This window comes from Osmia lignaria, chromosome 16, assembly GCF_051020975.1.
Source record: "Osmia lignaria lignaria isolate PbOS001 chromosome 16, iyOsmLign1, whole genome shotgun sequence".
Taxonomy (NCBI): domain Eukaryota; kingdom Metazoa; phylum Arthropoda; class Insecta; order Hymenoptera; family Megachilidae; genus Osmia; species Osmia lignaria.
The window spans coordinates 7,890,585-7,914,777 of NC_135047.1; the positions used below are offsets into that span (position 1 = coordinate 7,890,585).

The following is a 24,193-nucleotide window of genomic DNA, read 5'->3' on the forward strand; positions in this document are numbered from 1 at the left end:
ATATAAAGAGAAAAAAAAGGGGGAAATAGAAACGTAGTATGCAATGCAAAGTCATAGAAAGCAATGTAAGAATTTAAAGCAAAACGTTAAGAATTCCAAATGTTGCGTCGCTATTTTATCGAACCATCGCATTATCTATATTTCTTAAACAAACAAAAATAAAGAAGTAACAAATGTTACATTATATTATAAAAATTGCGTAAGTAGACAGATGAGCGGATCACTTTGATCTTTAAGATACCAACTAGGCTAAATGTATTATTATTATTAATTATTATTATTAATTATTTTTATTATTATATTATTGTAATACGATGACACTAACATTACGGATTGTAACAGCGGCTATATTATATTTATGTATTTCGACTACACGTCCCTTGTATCCAATCAAGCACACGAAAAATCTCCTGGTTTGCGTTTCGTTGTGCGATGATTCTTTAAATTGTCCAATGTGATCAATTATAATCAGGGAATGTTTAATAACTATCAATGTAGGGTGAACAAATTTCACAGAAAAAGTTCATTTTCATAGTGAATGCGTGATTTTACACGATGTTTTTCAAAATACTATTTCAATTTTTTAAAGTAATATGCGTTGTTCAAGAACATCGATCAATTTACGAATTTCAAGTTAACTTTTGTAAAATGATTATCAATCCCGTTGAATCATCCTATATTTTTCCTTCCTTTTGTTTCTCTTCATTTGTATACATACTATTTCTAAACTTTTAAATCTTACGCGTCTTCTATTAAAACTAATCTTATAATGTTCATAAGGTAGTTGTTTTTTGCAAGAACTATTGAATTAACGACTGCAATGCAGTCTTGGCCATTGATTTAATGAATGACTGTGGAATTGTGTTCAACAAACTTTTTTTAACGATTAGCAGTACTACTGTTCAATTACGCTTTTAAACCGAAGCTCCATAAAGTTGCAACCAAATTTTGCAACGGTTTCAATCATCATTTATCAAGAATTTAATGATGGACATTCTATTGTAAAAAAAAAAACACTTTCATTATAATTCTATAAGGATACATACATATGTTGTTGAAATTTGTCAAATAAATAAAAAGTAGGAGATTTTGAGATCTAAATATATCACTTGCGAATCAAGATCCGTTGCAAAGTTTGCCCTTTTTTTATAATAATTTCTGAAGGATGTACTGTTAATTATGACTATATCAGTTAATCCTTTATGGACTATCTCCCAAATGCTGCAATAAGTACCATCGTGTTTTCAAGATAAAATAAATTACTAAAAAATTTGTACAAACACAACCGCAGTTTTTTATAAGTATATGCTATGAATCATAAGAGAATTATTAAATAAAATCTACCTGATCTTGATCCTCGTCAAATCAGATATCATTGTACAAAAGTCTTTAAGACTGAGTTTTATGCTTTAATGAACAAAAAAATGTGTAATCTAAAAACACACTTTTTTTTACAAAAAAAAAATATATATATTGTTAGAAGCACAAAATTATAAGATAAGAGTAAAATTATAATGTTATACATCTGACGAAGATCAGGATGGTAATTGTTTTTGTACTCATTATTGTGTACAATATAAAAAAAAAAGAGTAAACGATAAAAAAAAAGATTTTGTTGTTTTACTAGTACATACTTGGTCCATATAGGATTAATCAATTTGAAGTGTTACTTCCAAGAGTAAAATTTAAATAATTTATGTACAATACTTTGTCAGTAATACCGAAGTGAAGAAAACTTTTTATAGTCATGAAAACCAATTCGACTGCATTTTTTGAGTTTTAGAAAAATCACTCTATAATTAGCTTTAATATGTAAGGTATTTACCCCCCCATGATAGCTATAACAATAAATTGTAATTAACAATAAAAAGCTACTTATCAGCATTTGTGAACTGTTACTCCTAGAACGGTTCAATATGTATAAATTCAAACATTATTATGTGAAAATTTATTATATCATTTATTAAAATACTTTGTTATATCTATTACTAAAATGTCAATATTTTCAGAAATTCGCATATTGGGAAGTGTTATCGGTGTATCATTATTTTAATAAAAATTATTTGTTACAGGGAAAAATTTTTATACAAAACAATTTATTACACTTTTGGTACAAACAAAGCAAGAATATATTGACTTTAAATCTATGACGGTCAATCATGGAAAATGGAATGAAGAATTCAAGCTTAAATGTAATTCACTAAATCTGGAAAACATTACCACGATAATTCTAAATCAGGTCTGTATAGTTTACACGATTTACAATATTATAAACGTTACATAATACACGTAAATCACCTTATGCTAATTATGTTTCACTTTTAAATGCTCTGTAAAATAAATGCGCAGCACGAGTTAATGATCTTTAATCCCTTTGTTATACTTGTATGTCATACAAGAAATATTTAACTCCAAAATTTCGCTGCTGATGTATATAAAAATGTGATGAACAATCTTGCATTTATTATGAAAGAAATTTACAATTCGTCGCTCTTTGGCTTAACAGGTTTGCCTTTGCGATCGAATCCTTTAAGCTCATCAGTTGCATGCTTGGCAATGTATTTGACGAAGTCATCAATCGTTCTGCCACCTTCGTATTTAACAGGATTATCCTTGGCATTTTTAGGTGCCCAATAAAGTGTTGGGAATCCTCGAACTTCATATGGTGCGGGAACATCGTTAGCTGTAGCATCGAATTTTACAATTTCGACATCTTCATCCGCTAATTTCTCACCCAATTTATCGTAATCCGGTGCTAATTTCTTGCAATGACCGCACCAAGGTGCATAGAACTCAATCAGTGTGTCTTTACCATTGTTTGTAATAACTTCATCGAAGTTGCGAGCTACTGCAACCTTAACGTGTCCACTATTGTCTTCAGGAATTGGTTCCGATTTTAAATACGATTCTAAAGCTTCCGCTTCCAGATCTTTCAAAAACGTTTCAAATGCATCTACCGAAAATTCATCTTTCATAACAAATTTCTGATTCTTTGCATTCCTTGCCAGAATAATAGGTTTATCGCCTTTTACAAAGTCAATTCCGAAATCATTGAGTTCGTGTTGGAAGTCGTCTTTGGAAGAAATAGCAAAGTTCAAGCTAGGGAAGTCTTTAGCGACTTTGATGATTCTGTTGCGCCAATAGTTTGTACCCTTGGGATTCTTCACATAATCCACAGCATAGTATGCAACAACTAGTGGATTCTTGAATTCTCCTGCATTGTCACGCGTACGAACACCCGCGATACCAAAGCTAAAACGAAAATTTATTAATTACAGCACTTATTGTTTCAATATTAATTTATCGATTTGTTTCAGAACTTACTAATTCGTGTTGATGAATTCTTGAATATCACTCATGGAATCTCCACCTTCATATTTCACAGTGCTTGCTTCAAATTTATTTTGCAATACTTTGGGTCGGTACAAGACAATGGTATTCCTGAAAATAAATAAAACAGTTTATTTTATGTTTAATATCATTCTTAGAATAATCTTGTGATAAAGATTAATTACTTGTATCCTTCCTTTTCCATGAGTGACTTTGAAGTTGTATGAGCAAATCTAACTTTTTCCTTAAGTTTTTTGGCCACAGCCTGGAAAGATTGTGCCAAAGGTGTATTTTCTTTTTCAAAGAAACCCACAACACCAACTTCATCGGAATCCAAAAATGATTTCAGACAACTTTCTCCAGTTAATTGTTTAGATGCAGGTCCAACTTGTGCCTAAGGTAGAGTTTATCATTAATATCATTCAATTATTTAAATTGTATATTACAAAAATCTCAAATACCTTCATGTATTTAGCAATGCCTGCAGCTTCTCTAGGTCCATTATAATCGCTAACAACATCACCTCTAGAGAAAATTTTTAACGTTGGATACCCGCTAACCGAGTATTTGTTACACGATTCCTTGCCACTTTCTGTACAATCTACCTTGGCAAGAGCAATTGGAGGATCATTACCCAAAAGTAACTCAGCAGCTTTGGCATATTCTGGTTTTAATCGTTTACAGTGACCACACCTGCAAGAATAATACAGTAATATTTTCAAATTATATTTCACAAATACTGGAAAGTAACCAAGTATTTCGAACAAATACTTTAGACACGTTTTTACTTGTTAACGTGTCACAAGCCGGTACGCGATATCCTCGATACCGGAACTTGAGGAATAGTTCCATATGATTATTTTCTTCATAATTGTAAAACATTATCGATACGATAACGAAGAAATACATTTATTAGTGATCTTAAAAATTGTTCATTATCTTAAAAAAAAACTTCTTACCATGGTGCGTAAAACATAACAAGCGTGTTCTCTAGCCGATCTAATTCATGGCTGAAAGTTTCATCCGTAAGCTCCAGGACGTCTTTTTCTTCAGCCAGAACAGTAACAAACAACAGGAAAAGAAAACTAAAATATTTCGGCAGCATCGTGGATCACCGTGCTTATTCCTAAAATCCAAAACCTATTCTTTTCTCTCTTTTCACCAAAGGAACACTGTCTGTCGAAGACGTGGCTCTTACAAGAAGTTAGCCAGGATAGCCGCGAAGTGCTGTCGTATTCTGATTGGTTACCTCTTCTTTTGTGTGTGTGAGTTATACATACATATGTTATGTGTGTTGATAAAACAAGCAGACAAGATTGGACAAGATTACAAATTGGAAAGAGGCAAGCAACGAAAAGGCGTATTTCGTCGGTATTTTAATTTGGAAGGAAAAACTCGAGAATTTTTAAAGATAGATATCTCTTGAAAAGGTGTCATTCCTGCGACTTTATCTACAATTCTAACTAGCCTCGAGGACATCTCGAGAAAACCATACGAACTACAAACTAAAATACTCTACCATGTTTCCGGAGAACGTTTTAAAATGCGAATACGTAAAGCGTCATACTGACCCAAGCATTTTTGCGCGCACGAAGGTAAAATGTAAATAAGTTAATAATATTTATTAGAATTACTTTTTATTTCATTCAGGAATTTTTTTACATTTCATAGGTTTTTTCTAATGTCTTGGAATTTTAATGTACTTTCATAGTATTCGTGCGCAGTTTGATAGAAAATTATACACACAACAGGAAATACTTTCTGTAACGAAAATCACATTTGAAGTGGGTATACTTTAACAATACTTATTCATTTTGATAAAGTATAAAGATATCCAAAATTGATAACAAATATTTTAACTCAGGAAAGTACTTTTTATCGCCATAGGTTTTAATCAACGATGAACATATCTTTTAATCAAGATAATATTACTCAAGGTAATAATCCGTATAACGTAAGGTTTATGTTAATAACGTTGTGATTTTTTCACATTTGAAAAATTTATTGAAAAATTATTGAAGGTTATCATATTTTCAGGAAATCCCGATCGAGTGATCATAATCAAGAATAAATCAAAACGAAAACGTATTATTTCCTCGTATGATGCTGCCTGAGTATTACATAATAATAATAATAACAATAATGTTAATAAATAAGCGAATGATGAAGGTATTCCTCGTTTTCTATGAATTTAATAAACAAGAAACAAAATGGAAGTAATATTATATATTCTTCGAATGTATAGGATGTTTCAAAAGAAATTGCAATTAGCAATCAACGTGTCGAGCTGTACTGTTTAAATCTATACGATTAAGATGGTAAATCCCAATAACATAATGGATTAAGGAAAATGTATTTAAAACTCTTTCCCAAGTATAATGATATCGGGTACTTTCCCGTATCGTTGAAATATAAAATGAAACACATTTTCTCCAACTACGTACACATATGCACGAGGTAAGGAATACACTGACGTAAGTTACTTATTAAACGCGAAATGAATTTCAATGACGATCCTTTCAAAGGCAGCGATTGGTTGTTTGTCTAGCGTAGTCATGAGTTTGCAGAAAAAAAAGAAAATAATTTAACCAACATGGAACATCGTTAAATGTTACACACGACAAGCAGAATTTTGTTAGTCTTCAAGAGATCGTGCTGTCGCTTGCAACGAGTTAAAGAGACGCAGAACTGACTTGTTCGTAAAAAATATTCCCGTGTATTATGGTGAGTGAAACTTGAAGCAATCTTATTAGAAAATGCAGATATTAAAATTTCAAATTTCTATTAAAAATTTATTTATATATAACAAAGAAAAAATTAAAAGAGATTTAAATTTATCCGATAATTTTTCTTTGTTCTTCAAAGTATTTCGTTTAAATTGGATTGCTCGGTAAGCTTTACGTGTATAGTGTTCATATTTTATTTTTACGATCGTTCGAACGTTTCCTTGCATGTTTCTGATTTGATTAAGTAATCGCACGGTATTATAATGTGCATTAGTGACGGTCGTGCTGCAGGAAATGAATTAGCAACAAAGGTTAATAACAATCCCATGAGATTGTTAGTGTTCGTATAAGTAATTAAATGCATACATCTAACTATGCATTATATTCAATTTCTATTTTTTAATTTGACAGAATAGCATTTGTATACATTTCATAATTCTATTAAAAACCAACATATGTTTTAATAAATATAATTATTTAAGTTTTTCTATATATAGCAATAAAATCGTAAATGAGTCAAATTGTTTCGCTCCATCAATCTAGTGTTAAGTGTTCGTATCTTGAAACGAATAATCACAATTATTGACATTTGTTACATTTGCCCCACTATGTGGCTGTCGCTCTTCCGGGAAGGATGTAAATGCTCGCGGCGATAAAATAACTCTCAATCAATGACGTTCATTCAATTATTATAAGGCTTACATAATGGTTTCTTACAAATCCTTGAAACAACGACTCACACGCTGTATTCCATAAATAATATAAATTATCTTTCTATACGCTTTGCGTTGTAATACAACAACATATTAATGTTTAATAGAATACTTTAGTTGTATGGGCACGTGCACGAAGGCTTCCCTCGGCTTTCCACTATTCTTTTAACTTATGCTTGGGTCCTGCAAATTTGATATATCACATCAGGAAATTATGTTCTCACATTGGAGCAAGACGAGAGGGTGAGGCAGGAAGTTAATTTCCCCTATATTTCTTGCTAACCAAAGGAAGCCATCCTTGCATGCGCGGCTTCGCTACCGTCTCAAAATCTCAGACAATTGTCATATTTATACTTTTATTGCTTATTGTTAGTAGTATGAAAATGAGAAAGATTCTGTCTTTAATACGTGTAAATGTTTTAAATATTGAAAAGTATGCCCAGAGTAGGGTTAGATGTTAATTAACTTAAAACCAAATGTAAGAATATTTTGTTTTACGACCGTAATTTCTGCAACATCATTTTAGATAACTACTATTTTATTTATCTTTGGTGTTATGATATCTCTGATGTAAATATATTAGCAGAAGGTTAATGAAACTATTCCTGTAATCAACAGTTAGTCGCCTGAATGCGCATGACAATTGCATAATGATTAATAAACAAGAAAAATTATTAAAAAAAAGGAGAGAAGGATTAGGCCGGGAACGCTGAACGTGAAAGGATCACGTATAAAAAGTTCCGTTCGACCTCTCGAATCGAAGCGACTTATTTATGTGTATGGTAATAAACGAACTTCGCAGAGGTGACACGTTCAGTCGTGGCCCACCTGTCACATCGAGAGGTTGATTGTATGGTTATCTCTTGATTCGTCTCTTGATTCTTCGATTGAATTTAGTTCATTTGGCTGTCAGCCACGGCATTCAAAGTCGCTTATTCAGTTCTGTTACTTAAAAGGTATTTGTTTTTCATATTTCAGTTTGTCCACCAGTGTACCCATTACGTCAACGCGTACCACTTGCCGAACGCTGTAAAAGGTAAGGAATTTCTGATACTTAAATTATCTTGTCATCATTACTTGCCGTTTTACTTTCCTTTTTATCGACCTCGCTTTCTATACTGTTGACCTCAATTCTATTTCACATAACTCTAAAATAGAGTATTAGTTTATTATTGCTTACAAATTGATATTAATTATGTAACTTGTTTGGTAAATTAAATACTTCTTGATAATTTGAAAATAATTGTATACATTGTAATTTTTTATGTTTCAGGGAAACTAAAAAACATGTCTTGCCCATTTCTAACAAGTCTGTCTACAAATTACATTCGTAATTATGGAGCATCTGTTATAATGAATTATCGTCAGCTTTGTCCAGTGATGTCTCAGCTTTTTAGTACACAGGCAGAAGCTTCTGTGACTCAACAAGTGCAAGAACCTATAAATGGTCAATGTCCATTTCTTGCTAAAAAACAAAATGCAGTGAAAGTGGCTAGTCCTATCATTGAAGAAGATATTATCAAGGTGACATCTTATGAACCAAGAGGAGAACCAAACTTTCCATATGAAGAATTTTTTCATGAACAAATCATGAAGAAGAAGAAGGATCACTCTTACAGAGTGTTTAAGAAAGTAAATCGATTAGCAGAGAACTTTCCAACTGCCATGGAATATTCATGGGGAGAAAAGCCTATTACTGTTTGGTGTTCCAATGATTATTTAGGAATGTCGCGTCATCCGGCAGTGACAGATTCTGTTCGAGAAGCATTGAATAAATTTGGTGCAGGAGCTGGAGGAACAAGGAACATATCTGGAAATTCTGTGGCCCATGAAATGTTAGAGAAAAGACTTGCCTCTTTGCATCAAAAAGAGGCTGGCTTATTATTCACTTCTTGTTTTGTTGCCAATGATTCTACTTTATATACTCTAGCAAAACTGTTACCAGAATGTCATATTTTCTCTGATGCTGGCAATCATGCATCCATGATCCAGGGTATAAGAAACAGTGGAGTACCAAAGCATATATTTAGGCACAATGATGTACAACACCTTGAAGAACTTCTTTCAAAAGTAGATAAAAATGTACCAAAAATTGTAGCATTTGAGACAGTACATTCTATGACTGGTGATATATGTCCTCTAGAAGAATTATGCAATGTTGCACATAAGTATGGTGCTTTAACATTTGTGGATGAAGTTCATGCTGTAGGATTATACGGATATTCGGGTGCTGGGATTGGAGAAAGGGATTGGGTACTTCATAAGATGGATATTATTTCTGGTACACTGGGGAAAGCTTTTGGTAATGTTGGTGGTTACATTGTTGGTACAACAAAATTAATAGATATGATACGTAGTTACGCTGCTGGTTTTATTTTCACAACTTCGTTACCACCGACAGTATTATACGGTGCTTTAACAGCTGTCGAAATTTTAGCTTCGGATGAAGGAAGAGCATTAAGGACTAATCATCAGAAAAATGTAGCCTATATGAAATCTATTTTGATCTCTGCAGGCCTTCCGTTAGAGCCATCGCCTTCTCATATTATTCCGATAAAAGTATATTTCATTTATTTTGTATTTGTACTACATTTTTAATATAATTGTATTATTTTCATTATAATAATTCATTATAATCGTTTTTCAGATTGGCGATCCACTGCTGTGCAGTCAGTTAGCTGATACCTTAATAAGGGAAAAGGGCCACTATGTTCAGGCAATAAATTATCCAACGGTTCCGAAAGGAGAGGAAAAATTAAGACTAGCTCCAACTCCGAAACATACTCGGACAATGATGGATACATTTATGAAAGACATTCTAGATGTTTTTCATCATTTAAATATACCAACAAGCGAGAATAAGTTAGGTGAAATTCCACGTGCAATTCTTACAAATGTGAAATAATAAAATGCAAAAATTCTATATTATACGAATATAATTTATTCGTGTACAAAGATTTATTTTATGTATTAAAGATCGTTGAAAGTTAACTGGTTATATACAGCTTTAAATAAAGCGTTATTAAATCATTTACTAATATTTATTTATCAATATATGTATTGATAAAATCAGAAGGTAATTTAATAAATTGAAGTTAGTTGGATGCAATAACTGAGATGGCGCTTAAATCAGTTTCTGTTCGACCTAATTATTGATGAAACGTGAACTGTTTTACCGACGCGGAATTTGGAATTCCGCCTCGACGCTTGCGCAGAAATGGGATGCGACGGGTCTTCTCGCGCATGCGCGGCGACTTTAGTATCAGTATAGTACAAGTTTCAATAAAATGGGGTACCTTAATCATCCTGCATAATTTTGCAAAAATTGTTATAATCTGACTGTGAAAAATGAATGTATAACATATATATATATACATAATTCACACTTTTCCTTTTTCCGGGGGTATAGGAAAGGGAGTAGTACTAAAATAATCGTAAACAAAACTGTCTAGTGACTAAGGCCTAGTCCGTGATTGCGCCACCACATAGATACGTCCCTGTAAAACTCGCGCATGCGCGGGAAAACCCGTCCCGTATCCCATCTCTGCGCTTGCGTCAGTTACTATTTACAGTAAATAGTAGTCACTGCTTGCGTTATTGTTGGTTAGAAATGATTTTAATCAACAACGTTGCAGGCAAAAGATGAAAAATATTCTTTCTTTGTAAGATAATAGAAAATATTTTTATATCGTCTGTCAATTAGTTTTTAGGTGATTATTCATTCGTAAGTAAACATGGGACAGTCTCTTGACAGTAATATGACAACTCGTGTAATGTTCGATGAAAAGGGCGATAATGGATTAATTGTTAGTGGTAAATACCTACCAGAGGAACTACTAGCCGAAATTTTTTGCTATGTTGATTACGAATCTTTGTTAAATTGTCAACTCGTATGTAAACGTTGGAAAATTTTAATTCAAAGTTACATTTGGCGTAAAAAAGCCGAGATTTCTATTGGCCAACCACTATTCTTGGATAAGGAGGTGTCTTGGTATGCGTATTATTTAATATGTAAAAAGAAACCATTTGAGAGAAATTTGATAAAAAATCATTCCGGAGAACATGGAGTACAAAAGCATTGGAAGATTATTGCAAATGAGGGAGATCGTTGGATTGTAGAAAATCCTCCAGTAGGAGTACCATTGTTACCAAATAATGAACCTGTTTTTGAAGGAAAACAATATTGTTTTGTTACTTCATATTCTGCTTGTACAAAGATGCAAGTCATTGATCTAGAACTTGAAGGATTAACACCATACATTTTAGACAATTTACAACTTCCAATATTGGTACAACAAATTTTTTAACAATTATATTTATTGCAAAATTGCATGTAACAAAAATGTTTTTAATGAATATAATTTCTGTTTATCTAGGTAGGCGAATGGTATAGTTGTCGCTGGGATTGTTCAGCTGTTTATGACTGTAATGTCATATTATTAGGAGAAAAAACAGTATTAAATGAAAGAAGAATCATAGATTCTTTTCAGTTTCATGATAACATTGAAGGGGAAAAACAGAATCAGTGGCACTATGTGTGTTTTATTTATGGTGTATAAAGTTATAACCTTTTTTAATGAAACTAATTCTGTTCCATTATTTTATTTAAATAGGTATCACATGAGTTTAGAAACTATGGGCCTGGGCTGAGACAAATATCATTTTATCATGGTGGTAAAGATAGTCAGTTTTGGGCAGGACATTATGGAAGTAAAATGGCAGGTGCTTGTGTATATGTAAAAATTCCTACTGCACATCATTGTAATAAGGAAGAAAGCAATATATTATTAGATATAGATTAATAATATATTTCTAATATAAGGTATTTATTTCTAATATAATGAATTTATTTCTAATATAATGAAATTTGTATTGCAAATTTTATTAAAAATATGTCCATGCTGTTGAAGAGTTATTTTTAACATTGTAATATATCAATGGCCTAACACTGAAGTCTAAGTTGGAAATTATATTTATAAATTTTGATTTTCATATATTTATTAAACTTATAAAAATGTATTACAAACTATTTGTTAAATTATAAATAGAAATTGCAATATGTATTATAAAATTTATATAAAAGATGCATAGTGTTGCACGTAAATAAGTATTTTGTATAAATTTATATTTAAAAACAGATGTTGAATAAATCACAACCATATTTTTTGATGTGATTTTATGGATTAAAAGAAATATAAAAAAAAAATAAGTTATACTTTTGGAAAAGGAAAATATGGTAATACATACTTTCTTTTTTTCCATCTCCGAATTCAGTGAATATGTGTAGTTCTGTTTAAAATAGTTTAAAAATGTAGTGCAAAAAGAAAAGTTTTAGAAATTACGATAGTGTATATAGTGAATGCAATTTAAATGCTATTTCAATTAAATTTTGAGGTGCCGAATCTTCGTAACATACGTACAACTCCTTTGGATGAGGAGTTGTATATAATCGGCCAACTACCCAAAAAGTTAAATTTTCCCATTCAAATAGTACACCATGTTCTTTAACAGCAATTAAGCTCTTATTAATAACAGTTTTGTCCATATCTGAATTTAACATTTTTTTAAATCTTACTGTATTATGTAATAGTCTGTGTATAATATGTACACATTTATTAAAATTAATCAGAAACTTATGATCCTTCTCTGAATACTCTGGTAGCTTTGAAGATAAAAGAATTCCTTCAACCATATCTATATGCACATAATAATATAAATAATTTTTATCACCCGTTGTTAATACTTTGGGTACTAAATATTCAGCCTGATTTAATAGATTTTCTCGTATATTAGATATGTCCATACTTAGTATTCGACAGTCGTTCTGCAATAATGTGCAATGAGCAATATAAACATTTTATACTTTATAAGATCATGTACCTTGTATATGTCAATATCGGAATCACTGTCATCAGAATATCTTGAACCATTAGCAATTTTTTCTCTAGTTGCTCGTCTTCCTAATATAGGCATTGCTTCATCACTTATTTCACTAATTCCGCCTGTTCCTTGGCTCAACGAATCTTCAGACGTATGTAAAGAATATACTATAAAAGAAAAAAGGTGGTTATAAGTGTTTTAAATTTATATCTTTTGTTTGTAACAAAATATAGTGTATTATTTACCCGACCCTAAGACCATAGGACTTTCTTCCATATTACGTTTCTTTAAAATTGAAGGTATTTCTTGGGTTTTTTTACTGCTAGTCGAAGTATGCGATGATTTGATAGATGAATTTTGTACGTCTGTTGATTTTATAAAACCTAGAAGATTTTCTGTAATACTAGATGATGATTTCACGGATACAGGATCTTCAAAAGATATTACTTTTGGCCTAGTATTAGATGCAATCCATTTCGCTGCTAAAGTTGTTACTCCTACTTTCTGTATATGTTTCAATGTTTCTTGTGCTTCTTCTACATAAAATACATCTGGTCCAGTAGTTTCACTACATCTGTAATAAAAACCATTTTAACCCAATATTTACGAAATCTTTAAAACTACAACCATATTAATAAAATGTAGATAGTGAGATGTATGGAAAGTTACTTTGCAGTACATCCACCAGATTCCAGGAGTACTGCTAATAAATCATGTCCATATCCGACAACAAGCAAAAACCAGCTTCCATTGGGAATTAGGGGCTGATTGCTTCTATTATTTTCTATATTTCCACGATTGCACGAAGAAGGATAAACTTTTTTCCAAATAACAAGGCTTTTTACAGATTCATTAGTTACCAAATTTAGTAGACAATTTTGTCTTAGATAAGAATCAACTTCAATCAAATCATTATGAGTTAAATGAGATCCAAGAAGATAATGTTTATGATAAATGCAGCTACCTAGAATTGTATACAGTCTTTGACAGTCCATAGGATCTTCATTCTAAAGAAATAAAATTTCTTATGTTATTTGTTTTCATTTTCTAATGTACTATATTGTACATACCCAATCTCTGTAATCCATGGCTTCCATTTCACTTAAAGCAGCATCAATTTGAATTTGTGCATCTCTTGATAATTCTATAAAATTTGCAACTGAAAAAGCGCTTCTAAATTTATAGCTTTCCATGCTTTCAATATCATTATGCATTTCAAAACAAGTGCTTAATTGCGTGTTATTGGTATAACTCTTCATATCTAATAATCGTTGAATAATTAAAATGAAGAAATGATCTAAAGATGTTTGATTTTCTTGAGATGTAAAACATTTTGTCAGTGACTGGTATGTAAATTCTAAAGTCCTGACTATATCAGCTGACAAATTGACTGCTTCTTCAAGACTGCAACTAAAGATATTGAAGATAAAATAAGAATATACACATATACATCAGTGATTACTTATTATTATACCTACCATTTTTTTGGTAACGCTATTAAAAGTAATTTATCGTTCCTAGGTATATATACAATATGAATTTCTTCTTTTGCTATCTGTATTGTTGTACTACAAAAGTTGTACTATAAAATGTGATTGCGTATTTGTTACAAAACTTAAGTAATTATACAAAGTGATATAAACATTTAATAATACCTGATAGGTTGTTGGCCTCCTATTCCTGGTAATAAATGATTAAGAGTTATAAAAGCTCCTTTAGCTGTGCATAAAATAGAAAAAGTATTTTTATTTTCTGATCGCGGAAATGTATACAAAACATTTTGAAATTCTGGTCCCATTTCTGAAAGTTCTGTGGTTTGTAGATATAATACACCGATTGGATAATCTATCATTGACTGCATTAATTCTTTACTTTCTTCCTTGTTCATTAATCTTTGAACTAACATAGATTGCTGATGACAAAAATGATATGTTTTATATTATTACAGAAATGCTTTAGCTGTGTATAAATTACTTCAAAATAATATTACCTTAGGATAATTTATTCCAGACAATTTTTCTGTGACATCAATACCAGCAACTCTTTGTAATTCTAATGTTACCTGAACAAAATTAGAAATTAGTAATTATAAACAGATACTTTATAATTTCATACAATATTCTACTTCTAATTCTTACATTTGTTGAAATGGTTATTTCAGATAATATGTGATCCAAATTTTGATATGTAGCATTGTTTGAATTTACACTTCTTAACCAATCTCCAATCTTAATATTTTTATTCTTCATTGCTTCTCCATCTGGTATAAATCCAGCAACCATAATTCTTGTTTTATCTGAGAATACACCTGGAATAATTCCAAAATATGCTTCACATAAAGTAGCTCTTCTTCCTAGTTTATGTCTTTTATCTATATCAACCCATAGTGTAACTTCTCGAATTTCACCTGCCTAAAATGTTCATATTTATTAATGATTTTTATATAGAATAGAGTATTATCAAAAGATACTTCTATCATACTTGAAAATCTCTAAATGTCACTTCCTTAATTGCATTTCCATCCTTTCCTGAACTTCCTACATTGCTGTCTGTATTAAAATTACTTTTTTTATTTCTTGTGCTCCACCTTTTACTTTCTTTACGCCGTATAAGTCGCATAAGCTTCCCAGCTCTTGTACTACGACGTCTTATTAGTTCTGGCTGAGAATCATGTTTTATTTGATTAAATAACGATTGTTCATCAGTTATATTATCTATTGCAGATTCTATATAAAATAATTCTCCATTAGAATTAATTTGTGATTCCCATTCTGCTGTAGAACTGTTGAAAATTATACAATGGTATGTTTCATCAAAAGCCTAAGTTAAAATAATTAAAATTTCAAATACCTATCTGAGTCTGAATAATATGATCCAGTACTTGATCCACTATCGCTTGCCCACCAGTCATGTTCATTTTCATCTTTTGTATGTTCTGTAGAACAAATCTGTTCATTATATTTACACTGTGATTTTAACATATTCTTAGAGCTAGCTTTATCCATTTCTTTCTGATATTACTGTATGAAACTTATAATATTTTAGAATTAAACTATATGATAAAATCTATGTATTTCAAATTACTAATTATGTTTTATTGTTTTTAGGAAAAGTTGGGTCAGGAAAATGTTATCTGAAAACTTAAATGTGTAAGTCACAGCCGACTCTAGTGTAAGTAGAAATATAGGGAGTTTGAAATAATAAAACTAACAGTTTTGAATTTGAAAATGCTCCTTTATTCTTACAGAGACATCTATAGGAAAAGGATTGTAACAGAGGTCTTTAAACAGTGATGCTTTAAATTTTAACGGACGTTTTAAATGTCGAGTGTATTGTTCGCTATAAACACGTTGAATTACGCGGACAAAGAACTTGGTGTTTCTGAGTGAAAAGTTGTAACATTTCTTTGCTATACATATATTGACGCTATATCTTTTCTTGTACAGTTAAAATTGTTGTCTAACAATTTCAGAATAAAAGTAAATTAATTTAATAATTGGAAATGCTATAACATCATAAAATTTCTCATTTAGTTTATATTTTAGACTTGTACCTAATACAATATACCTGTTAAATTAAATCGTTAACGATAATTTTTAATTATTTTTCTCTATAATGTCTCATTTAAAATACATGAAAGAAATAAATAATTTAACTCGTATGGACGAAGCTATTAAGGGGCCGCTTCCACGTTGGCAAAAGAAATGTTTAGAAACATCAAATTCGAGGTACGATTTCATTATTTTATCACTTGCTTTTATTATTAAAAACATGGTATTTTCAAGCAGCATAATTATTTTTTTTTTCAGTGTCAATCTTAGTATCAATTCATCGCGAAAAATTGCAAATGGATCATTCGCAAATACTACTACAGGGAAGACACCAACGAAAAAGAATGATAGCCGAATTAAAAAAACACCTTCTAAAGGTTCTAAAAAATCACCAAGTATGATATCAGTTTTATAAATTGAAATATCTACTTATAGTATAAAATAATCATGTTTGTAAAAGGTAAATTTCTGTAAAATTATTTAAATGTCAATTAGGTCGTACTAGTGCACTTACTAAAACACCCAGTGGTGGTGATAGATTTATACCTTCAAGATCAACTACTAATTTTGATCTTGGTTATTATAAGGTACATATACAACTTGTTAATTAGAGTTATCAATAGAAGATAATGAAGTTTTATTAATTGTAAACTTTATAAATTTTAGATTCAACAAGCTAATGTAGAAAAGGATGAAGAAAAACCTGACAATGCAAGTCCCTCTAAGAGAGAAATGCAGCGACTTATAGGAGAAAATATACATGGTGGTGATATTAATAATATGAGAATTTTATCCTATCAAAATAAAGCACCAGCTCCTCCAGAAGGTTATCAAAACCCATTAAGAGTTATATATAGTCAAAGTAAAACACCAGCAAGTGTCAAAGCTTCAACAAGATACATACCACAAACTCCTGATAAAATACTGGATGCACCAGAAATTATTGATGATTATTGTAAGATTTTTAATACTTAATATTTATAATTATCAAATATCAATAAAAACCATATATTTAATTTCAGATTTGAATCTAGTTGATTGGTCAGAAAGTAATATTTTAGCTGTAGCATTAGGTGCTAATGTATATTTATGGAATGCTGCAAGTGGAACTATCGAGCAATTATTTGAATTAGAGGGCAGTGATTATGTTTGCTCAGTTGCATGGATCCAAGAAGGTCCCTATTTAGCAGTAGGTACCACGACAGGAAACACAGAACTATGGGATTGTAGTCAGATGAAAAGGGTTCGTGTAATGAACGGTCATGCAGCCAGAGTTGGTTCTCTTGCTTGGAATTCATATGTTTTGACGAGCGGGTGTAGGTCGGTTGAACTTGTTACATAAATTAAATTTACTGTACTTAAGTAGATGTTAATTTTTAATTTCATACAGAGCAGGACAAATGGTGCACCATGATGTTAGACAAAGGGACCATATAATAATGACGATTAACGCACATGCTCAAGAAATATGCGGTTTGAAATGGTCACCCGATGGAAAGTATTTAGCGAGTGGCGGTAATGATAATATGCTTCAAATATGGCCTTTGATTACTGGTCAAAATCACACACATACGCAGCCGATTTATTCATTAAACCAACATCAAGCTGCTGTGAAAGCGCTTGCATGGTGTCCATGGCAAAATAATATTCTTGCAAGTGGTGGTGGTACTGCTGATAGAACTATTCGATTTTGGAATTGTAATACCGGTAAATATCATGTATTTATTTTTATATATATGATAAAAACATTGATTTAATAGAAATATTTCTTTCTGTAAATTTTAAAATAGGTGCATGTTTAAATACAATAGATACCAAGTCACAGGTATGTTCCTTACTTTGGTCCACAACATATAAGGAAATCGTGTCTGGTCACGGATATGCACAAAATCAGTTAACAATTTGGAAATACCCTGCAATGACGAAGGTTGCAGAACTTACAGGCCATTCTAGTCGTGTTTTACATTTAGCAATGTCTCCAGATGGTACTACAGTACTCAGTGCAGGAGCTGATGAAACTTTAAGACTGTGGAAATGTTTCCAACCTGATCCGCATAAAAAGAAAGAAATTACTGAAACAAAATCTGTCGCTTATGGACTTAAACAATCTATTCGATAGTTTCTTTGTGTCAATAAATGAAATAAAATTTGGTACTTGTCTTTGAAATGTAAGAATCACTTCTCTAATCAATAGAGAATTGTAATGTTGTTAATCAGTATATTTAATATGAATTTAAAGTATTTAGTACCTGGAAGAACCAACATATTTTTATAAAAATATTGATTTGCATACCATTTTTATAATGCACTTAAATGTATAAATGGAATTAAAAAGAAAGTAGTTTCACTGCTGCCGCGGCTGAATACCTTGACTTGAATTTTATATTATTCTATTAAAATTTTTTATTTTACAATTTATTAACTAAATTATTATTATATCCACTAAAATTTTCTACCTTTTTATATAGAAATTAAAACACCGATTCTTGTTTTCATATTAATGTGTTTAATCAAAATCATAGATACAAAATGTTAGATACATACATACACACATTTTAAACATAACATACATAATTTCATGGATATTTTGTAAACATTGTACTTCACATTCTTATATTATAAATGATTACGTATCACACGTAATATGTCTTACTTTTTAACAAATACTAATATTGCAAAATACAATAGTTTTTGAGGCACTGTAACACTATAAACAAGGGAAACTAGACGTTATATTTGCACAATATTAAATAGGTTGATTTTCACTTAACAAAGCATTTTTCAACCTTTCTTCAAATAAAAGGCTTTGTTGCTGATGTGTTTTTAAACGATTTTCTATTTTTTTCGAAGTGCAATGTACTTCCATTATTTGACTTCGACTATCTTCACAAAATGTTGCTAATGGTTCACATTCTGTATCATTTTTATACAGCTTCCTTTTTTTTACTATAGGCTCATCTGAATCTTTTTCTTTCTTAGTATTTTTCCGTTCATTATTTTCTACGCTAAGTTCTGCTAATGCAAACTTATATTCAATTAACAGCTTAGACTTCAACCACCACGGTAAGGTTCGGAAACGCTTCATGTAATTCTTATTATACACTATTTTAAAATCTTTCTCGAGCAGATATACTTTTTTCTTAATTATACACAACAAAATATCGATGAAATTTATCATCACTGACATTCCAGATGTAAATAGTAAATTATTTAATACGTCCAAGGATAGTTCATTACTACACAGTGCTTCTTGACAGTAACTTATTATGTTTTGACAAAGTATATTACTGTCATTTATGGGCCATCCATATCTAAAATAATTATAAAAAAGATTTGGATTAATTCATGAATGAAATTACATGAAAATACAACAAAATATTTAATGATGTTACTTACTTCCATTGAGGTAATTTAAAACTAGACATCACTTTTTCTAATTCTGCTTTATACTCTTCACTTTTCCAAGTATCGTCAAAGTATTCATAACTGCATGGCACTGTGTATTGATTTTTTATAAACTTCTTGAACTCTGGGGCAAATTTTGTATACATGAAAGATTCTGGATCCAATGATATGTCCGTTATATGAGTGACTGCTTCATTATGTAAATCAATTATGAAGTTGGGTTCTGTTAAAGCGCGTGATAATTTTTTATTTAAAAATGTATCATCAAATATCCTGCAAAAATATCAAGGCATTAGAAACATAGAAATATTTCAATTTGGAATAGAAAAAGTCTGACAAAATAATTAACATACCTCAACCATAATTCTTCTGTTAAACAAGTATCATAAATGTTTTGTAAGTAATCCATTTCTAATGGATTTCGTGGTGATTTGTTTATAGATAACCAAAGCATTGCACTGCTTGTTAAATTTAAGATTGTTTCTTCAGTTAAATCCTTTTCATGTATAATTGTGTACACTGATAAATATCCTGATTTTAATAACTTTTCTAAATTAAAAATAACTTCCGTATTTTGAGATTCAAAGTTTGAATCACCTAAAACAGCAAATACAAGAGGTATAGGCATAAGCCTATCTCTGGATAGTACAGTCTTAGTTAAACGTCTTATAACAAATTTAACATCCTCAGAAGCTGCTGCAATAAACAAAAGAGCATCTGATCCTATTAAATTATAGTCACTAATTAGACCTTCAAAGTGTCTGATACAAATATGTAAAGTCTCAATTTGATTTGATTGTGGGTGATAAAGTTTTATAATAGGATCTATGGTATAATCACTAGGATTAATGTACTGGTTCATTATATTTTTGTGATGCCATAGAATTGGTTTATTATGTAAATCTGGCCAAGATATAACTAGTTTCCAATAATAATTGGAGTGCACATTAATATCACAAGATTTCAAATTTTCTTTAATACCACTATAAATTATAGTTTCAATTGATGCTAGAGATTCAGAATACGATTTAACAGTTTTCTTCGCTTTATCCTCTTTTTTGCACATACTTTGAATAACTAAATCTTGTTCTTTGGAGTATAATAACTTTGCACATTGCTGGCTCGAATATTTTTGTAACCATACTGGTGTATCCTCCAGTGCCCTTCGTTGTTGTTTTTTCTTCAATGCATTAGATTTCCATATATTAAAGTATTTTATAATTGCTCTGTTTTTCATTTTTATAGACATTTCATGTACTCTTTGTGTATTAATAATCTCTTCTTTTACTATACTATCACACATTTCATGAATAATTTCATTTTGAACTTGACTACTAATATCTTCGCTTAATGTGCTATAAACATTTATTTTATCCATTTCTTCTTTTACTATATCAGAACAATATGTATTTACAACCAAAGTCTGCAGACTGTTTAAAGCCAGTTCAGCAGTCTCATTAATCTGTTGCATTTTCTTAATACGTTCCTCTTCTTTCAATTTCAGCTTCTCAGCTTCTTTTTCCTGTGAAGTTTTTTCTTGTATTTTTACCACAGGAACAAAGAAGTTCTGTACATCTTTTGACGTATTTTTAGTAATATCAACTTTAAGATTCGTTTCACATGATGATTTTGGAATAGTTTGCACATTTGAGAATGAATTAGAAAGTATAGTAGAGGGTGTAAGATTTTTCATAAATATGTTTCCTTGTGTAGTTCCCGAAAATATACTTTTATTTGTAGCTTGTGCAAACGCAGAAGTATCATTATTTGCTAATGATACAAATTGCTTAGAAAATACCTTAGAAGTTTTTAGATCTGCTGATGTTGTATTAAATGTATTAAGTGAAACTGAAGATTCTTTAGCTTTGCTTTCATTTAATGGAAAATCTTGTTGCTTTGATTTAAGATTAAATATGTTTAATTCATTTTGGTTTTCTGGTTTTGAAGGTTTTGCTTGAACCTTATTAGTTTGTGCTTGATGTTTGGAAGAAACAGAAATATCATTGCCAGATTGCACAGTTGTAAACATATTTTTATCAGGTTCAGTGCTTGCAGGAGATTGAAATATGTTTGCATAGTCAGTACTCGTGCTTTCAATATTACTCTGATCTTTTTTGGAAGTTGATATCAACTGTTTGGTTGTTACTGCATCTTCATCTTCAAACTCATATGGATCAGTCATTAAAGTAAGATTTTTACCTTGATCTTCTGCATTAATAGACTCAGGCATTAAATAACCAAGTGAATCAAAACTATTATGCGGTTTATGATATCTGTAAGACTTTTCTGGCATTTTTCCACCTGCCATACATTCTCCAATAGATAATTGTTGTAATGTTCTTTTAGATTCTATTAAATTGCAGGCTCTGTCTTGTTTTATATTTAATACAGGCATAGTAAAATTGCGTCTATTTAGTAGTACATATAAACCATCATTTGAAATGTTTAATCCTACTTGCTCACAAAAATAAATAGCTTCATTTTCATTTTCAAAACCTAAAATATCAATTAATTCATACAATGGATATTCTGTTGATGCAGTTCTGCAATATGCTTTTACCAGCACTGCTAATGCTTTTAATCTTACTTGATTAAAATATCTTAATAAAATGCAGGCATTTAAGTATGTGGTTTTTTTAACCAAATCAAAAAATTTATAATAGTTGCTTGAGTCAAGAGCAATATATATTTCTAATGCAAACCGAACTTCTGGTGATTTTTGTATATACTTTGGCAATCTTTGTAAATCCCACATAAAGTTGCCATTATTTAAATTTAATAATATAATATAAGCTCGAAATTCGGGTTCATTTTTACAACTAATTCCTTTTACTCTTAAATCATGATACATGTACTTCAGTGATTGCAAACATTTTGTTAAATTATCAGAGTTTATTCTTTTGTCAAACACTGATGCTTCTTCGGCGCAAAGCCTTTCAGAGCATACTATGTGAAACCTGGCACACTGTTCTACTAGTTCAACACTATCTACACAACACAATTCTTGCTGTGTTATATCTTTACGAATTCCTCTTGTTCTATCCCATAAAAAATGATACCATTCTCCTAAATTTGTTCCTTGTTGATCACAAAGATTTGCTATCTCATGAAGTAAGTAACTCATAGTCATTTTTAAAGATTTCACTGGTCTTAATTCATGTGCCATTGGTTCTTCCTGATCTGCAGAAGATCTAGAATATTGTTTAACTGCTCTGGAATGATTTATTTTATATTCACTGCTTTCAAGTAGTTCATATAATGCCACCTGTCTTTTTGCTTCACGCATGAGACGTTCCTTCTCAGGACACATATCAGGGCATGTTCCAATCATTACTCTTGCTGCTGCTAATGTAAGTGATTTAGTTTGTTTCATTCGCATTAACCGATCTCTGGCTTCTAATACTTTATATTTGTCTTCAGAAGTATATGCAGGTTGTTGAATTATACTTTGTAATTCTTCTATAGTGGCATTAGGTAACAGATCTGATATCTGACTATCTGATTTATGTTTATCAGACTTCATACTTTTTTCTGCTCTTGATGATTTTGATACAGTTTTTGACTGTAATGCTTTACTTTTTTTGCGCAAACTTTCATCAATATTATCTCTATTATGTAAATTGTATTCCAGATTCATCATACCATCTAATTCAAACTTAACATCATCGTCAGGTGATTTAAAAAAATTAGATACCATTTGTGATACAATGTTCTTTTGGAGATCTTTTTTCTTTGTAGGAAGTTTTGGTGTAGTAGCTGATTTTGTCCATTCTATATTGAATTTTTCCCCTGAATATTCACCACATTTATTATAAGCTACATTTGCTTCTTCTTTGGTAGTATAAGTCACAGTAATTATTTGTTTTTTCGGACGAATTGTTATCTTTAAAATACTTCCAAACTGTGTAAAATGTTGTTTTGCTGATGTTTTTGTAAGTAAAGAGTGAGGTACATATGTACATGTTATTGAATTTTCTGAATTAATTTTTGTATTTTGCGATCTAGAATTTTTTTTTAATTGCTCGAACATTGCGGTATCTTTAAGTGCTTGAGCAAAAACATTAACTGCTGGTTTATAAGAATTCCTTGTTATCCTAGGTTTATATTGTTTCTCACCAATGCTTGATTGAAAATAAGATGTATCCTGATTACTTGGTTGCGATACTGCCACTGGCATAGCAAAAGTAAATATATTTTGTTTAAAATTATCCGATACTTGGTTAGAATTAACCACCGAATTAATAACTTTGGGGGGGTTAAGTACATTTGGTTTAGAAAACACAAACGTTCTTGAAGTTCCGTTTTCTGTTGAAACTGAATTTGCTTGTGTACTTTGCGTATACTCCATTATTACTTTTCCCTTCTATAGATCTATTTAATTAACGCCAAAACTGTCATTTTTTTATATGATGTTTTCTGCGTACTATATGACACCTACTTTTACCTGTTCTTATTTGAACATGGTTGTAGTTAGGTTGCGGTCGTTAATTTGTTACATGCTCTATATAGGTATCAAAAGATAATCGGAATGATTGGAGAAAATTTATAAGTACAAAATTATTACATGTTTATTACTTGAATATACTAT

At 30.7% G+C, this 24,193-nt stretch overlaps 6 protein-coding genes across 8 annotated transcripts; 3 read left to right on the top strand and 3 right to left on the bottom strand.

Annotated features, from left to right (window-relative positions):
- Positions 1-299: 299 nt before the first annotated feature.
- Positions 300-4,568, bottom strand: ERp60 (disulfide-isomerase A3). Its single transcript, XM_034316238.2, has 5 exons — positions 4,290-4,568; positions 3,792-4,023; positions 3,516-3,724; positions 3,325-3,441; positions 300-3,252 (listed from the first exon to the last, which is right to left on the bottom strand). The coding sequence occupies exons 1-5, from the start codon at positions 4,433-4,435 to the stop codon at positions 2,478-2,480; spliced, it is 1,479 nt and encodes a 492-aa protein (XP_034172129.2). The 5' UTR covers positions 4,436-4,568; the 3' UTR covers positions 300-2,477.
- A 155-nt stretch (positions 4,569-4,723) lies between these two features.
- Positions 4,724-9,799, top strand: Alas (5-aminolevulinate synthase). Its single transcript, XM_034316231.2, has 8 exons — positions 4,724-4,925; positions 5,002-5,267; positions 5,368-5,499; positions 5,576-5,787; positions 5,884-6,054; positions 7,748-7,805; positions 8,043-9,328; positions 9,417-9,799. Exons 5-8 carry the CDS (start codon positions 6,052-6,054, stop codon positions 9,672-9,674), a joined length of 1,605 nt encoding a protein of 534 aa, XP_034172122.2. The 5' UTR covers positions 4,724-4,925; positions 5,002-5,267; positions 5,368-5,499; positions 5,576-5,787; positions 5,884-6,051; the 3' UTR covers positions 9,675-9,799.
- A 519-nt stretch (positions 9,800-10,318) lies between these two features.
- Positions 10,319-11,717, top strand: LOC117600618 (F-box only protein 6). Its single transcript, XM_034316259.2, has 3 exons — positions 10,319-11,058; positions 11,146-11,304; positions 11,383-11,717. The coding sequence occupies exons 1-3, from the start codon at positions 10,504-10,506 to the stop codon at positions 11,569-11,571; spliced, it is 903 nt and encodes a 300-aa protein (XP_034172150.2). The 5' UTR covers positions 10,319-10,503; the 3' UTR covers positions 11,572-11,717.
- A 140-nt stretch (positions 11,718-11,857) lies between these two features.
- Positions 11,858-15,788, bottom strand: in (inturned planar cell polarity protein). 2 transcript variants are annotated; one of them, XM_034316222.2, is made up of 11 exons: positions 15,500-15,788; positions 15,131-15,431; positions 14,788-15,060; positions 14,640-14,711; positions 14,305-14,561; positions 14,128-14,217; positions 13,720-14,059; positions 13,319-13,656; positions 12,895-13,223; positions 12,650-12,816; positions 11,858-12,593 (listed from the first exon to the last, which is right to left on the bottom strand). In XM_034316222.2, exons 1-11 carry the CDS (start codon positions 15,652-15,654, stop codon positions 12,108-12,110), a joined length of 2,808 nt encoding a protein of 935 aa, XP_034172113.2. In that variant the 5' UTR covers positions 15,655-15,788; the 3' UTR covers positions 11,858-12,107. The 2 variants fall into 2 exon arrangements, with proteins under 2 accessions (XP_034172113.2, XP_034172114.2); XM_034316223.2 differs by having other exon boundaries at positions 15,131-15,375; positions 15,500-15,623.
- fzy (cell division cycle 20 protein fzy) lies at positions 15,727-18,534 on the top strand. Of its 2 annotated transcripts, XM_034316232.2 has the most exons (9): positions 15,727-15,820; positions 15,897-16,128; positions 16,195-16,377; positions 16,459-16,595; positions 16,696-16,787; positions 16,867-17,155; positions 17,223-17,520; positions 17,591-17,907; positions 17,991-18,534. In XM_034316232.2, the coding sequence occupies exons 3-9, from the start codon at positions 16,265-16,267 to the stop codon at positions 18,317-18,319; spliced, it is 1,575 nt and encodes a 524-aa protein (XP_034172123.1). In that variant the 5' UTR covers positions 15,727-15,820; positions 15,897-16,128; positions 16,195-16,264; the 3' UTR covers positions 18,320-18,534. The 2 variants fall into 2 exon arrangements, with proteins under 2 accessions (XP_034172123.1, XP_034172124.1); XM_034316233.2 differs by having other exon boundaries at positions 15,897-16,377.
- Positions 18,535-18,777: 243 nt separating this feature from the next.
- xmas (RRM_XMAS2 and SAC3_GANP domain-containing protein xmas) lies at positions 18,778-24,066 on the bottom strand. Its single transcript, XM_034316219.2, has 3 exons — positions 19,959-24,066; positions 19,597-19,878; positions 18,778-19,511 (listed from the first exon to the last, which is right to left on the bottom strand). The coding sequence occupies exons 1-3, from the start codon at positions 23,951-23,953 to the stop codon at positions 18,947-18,949; spliced, it is 4,842 nt and encodes a 1,613-aa protein (XP_034172110.2). The 5' UTR covers positions 23,954-24,066; the 3' UTR covers positions 18,778-18,946.
- Positions 24,067-24,193: the final 127 nt, after the last annotated feature.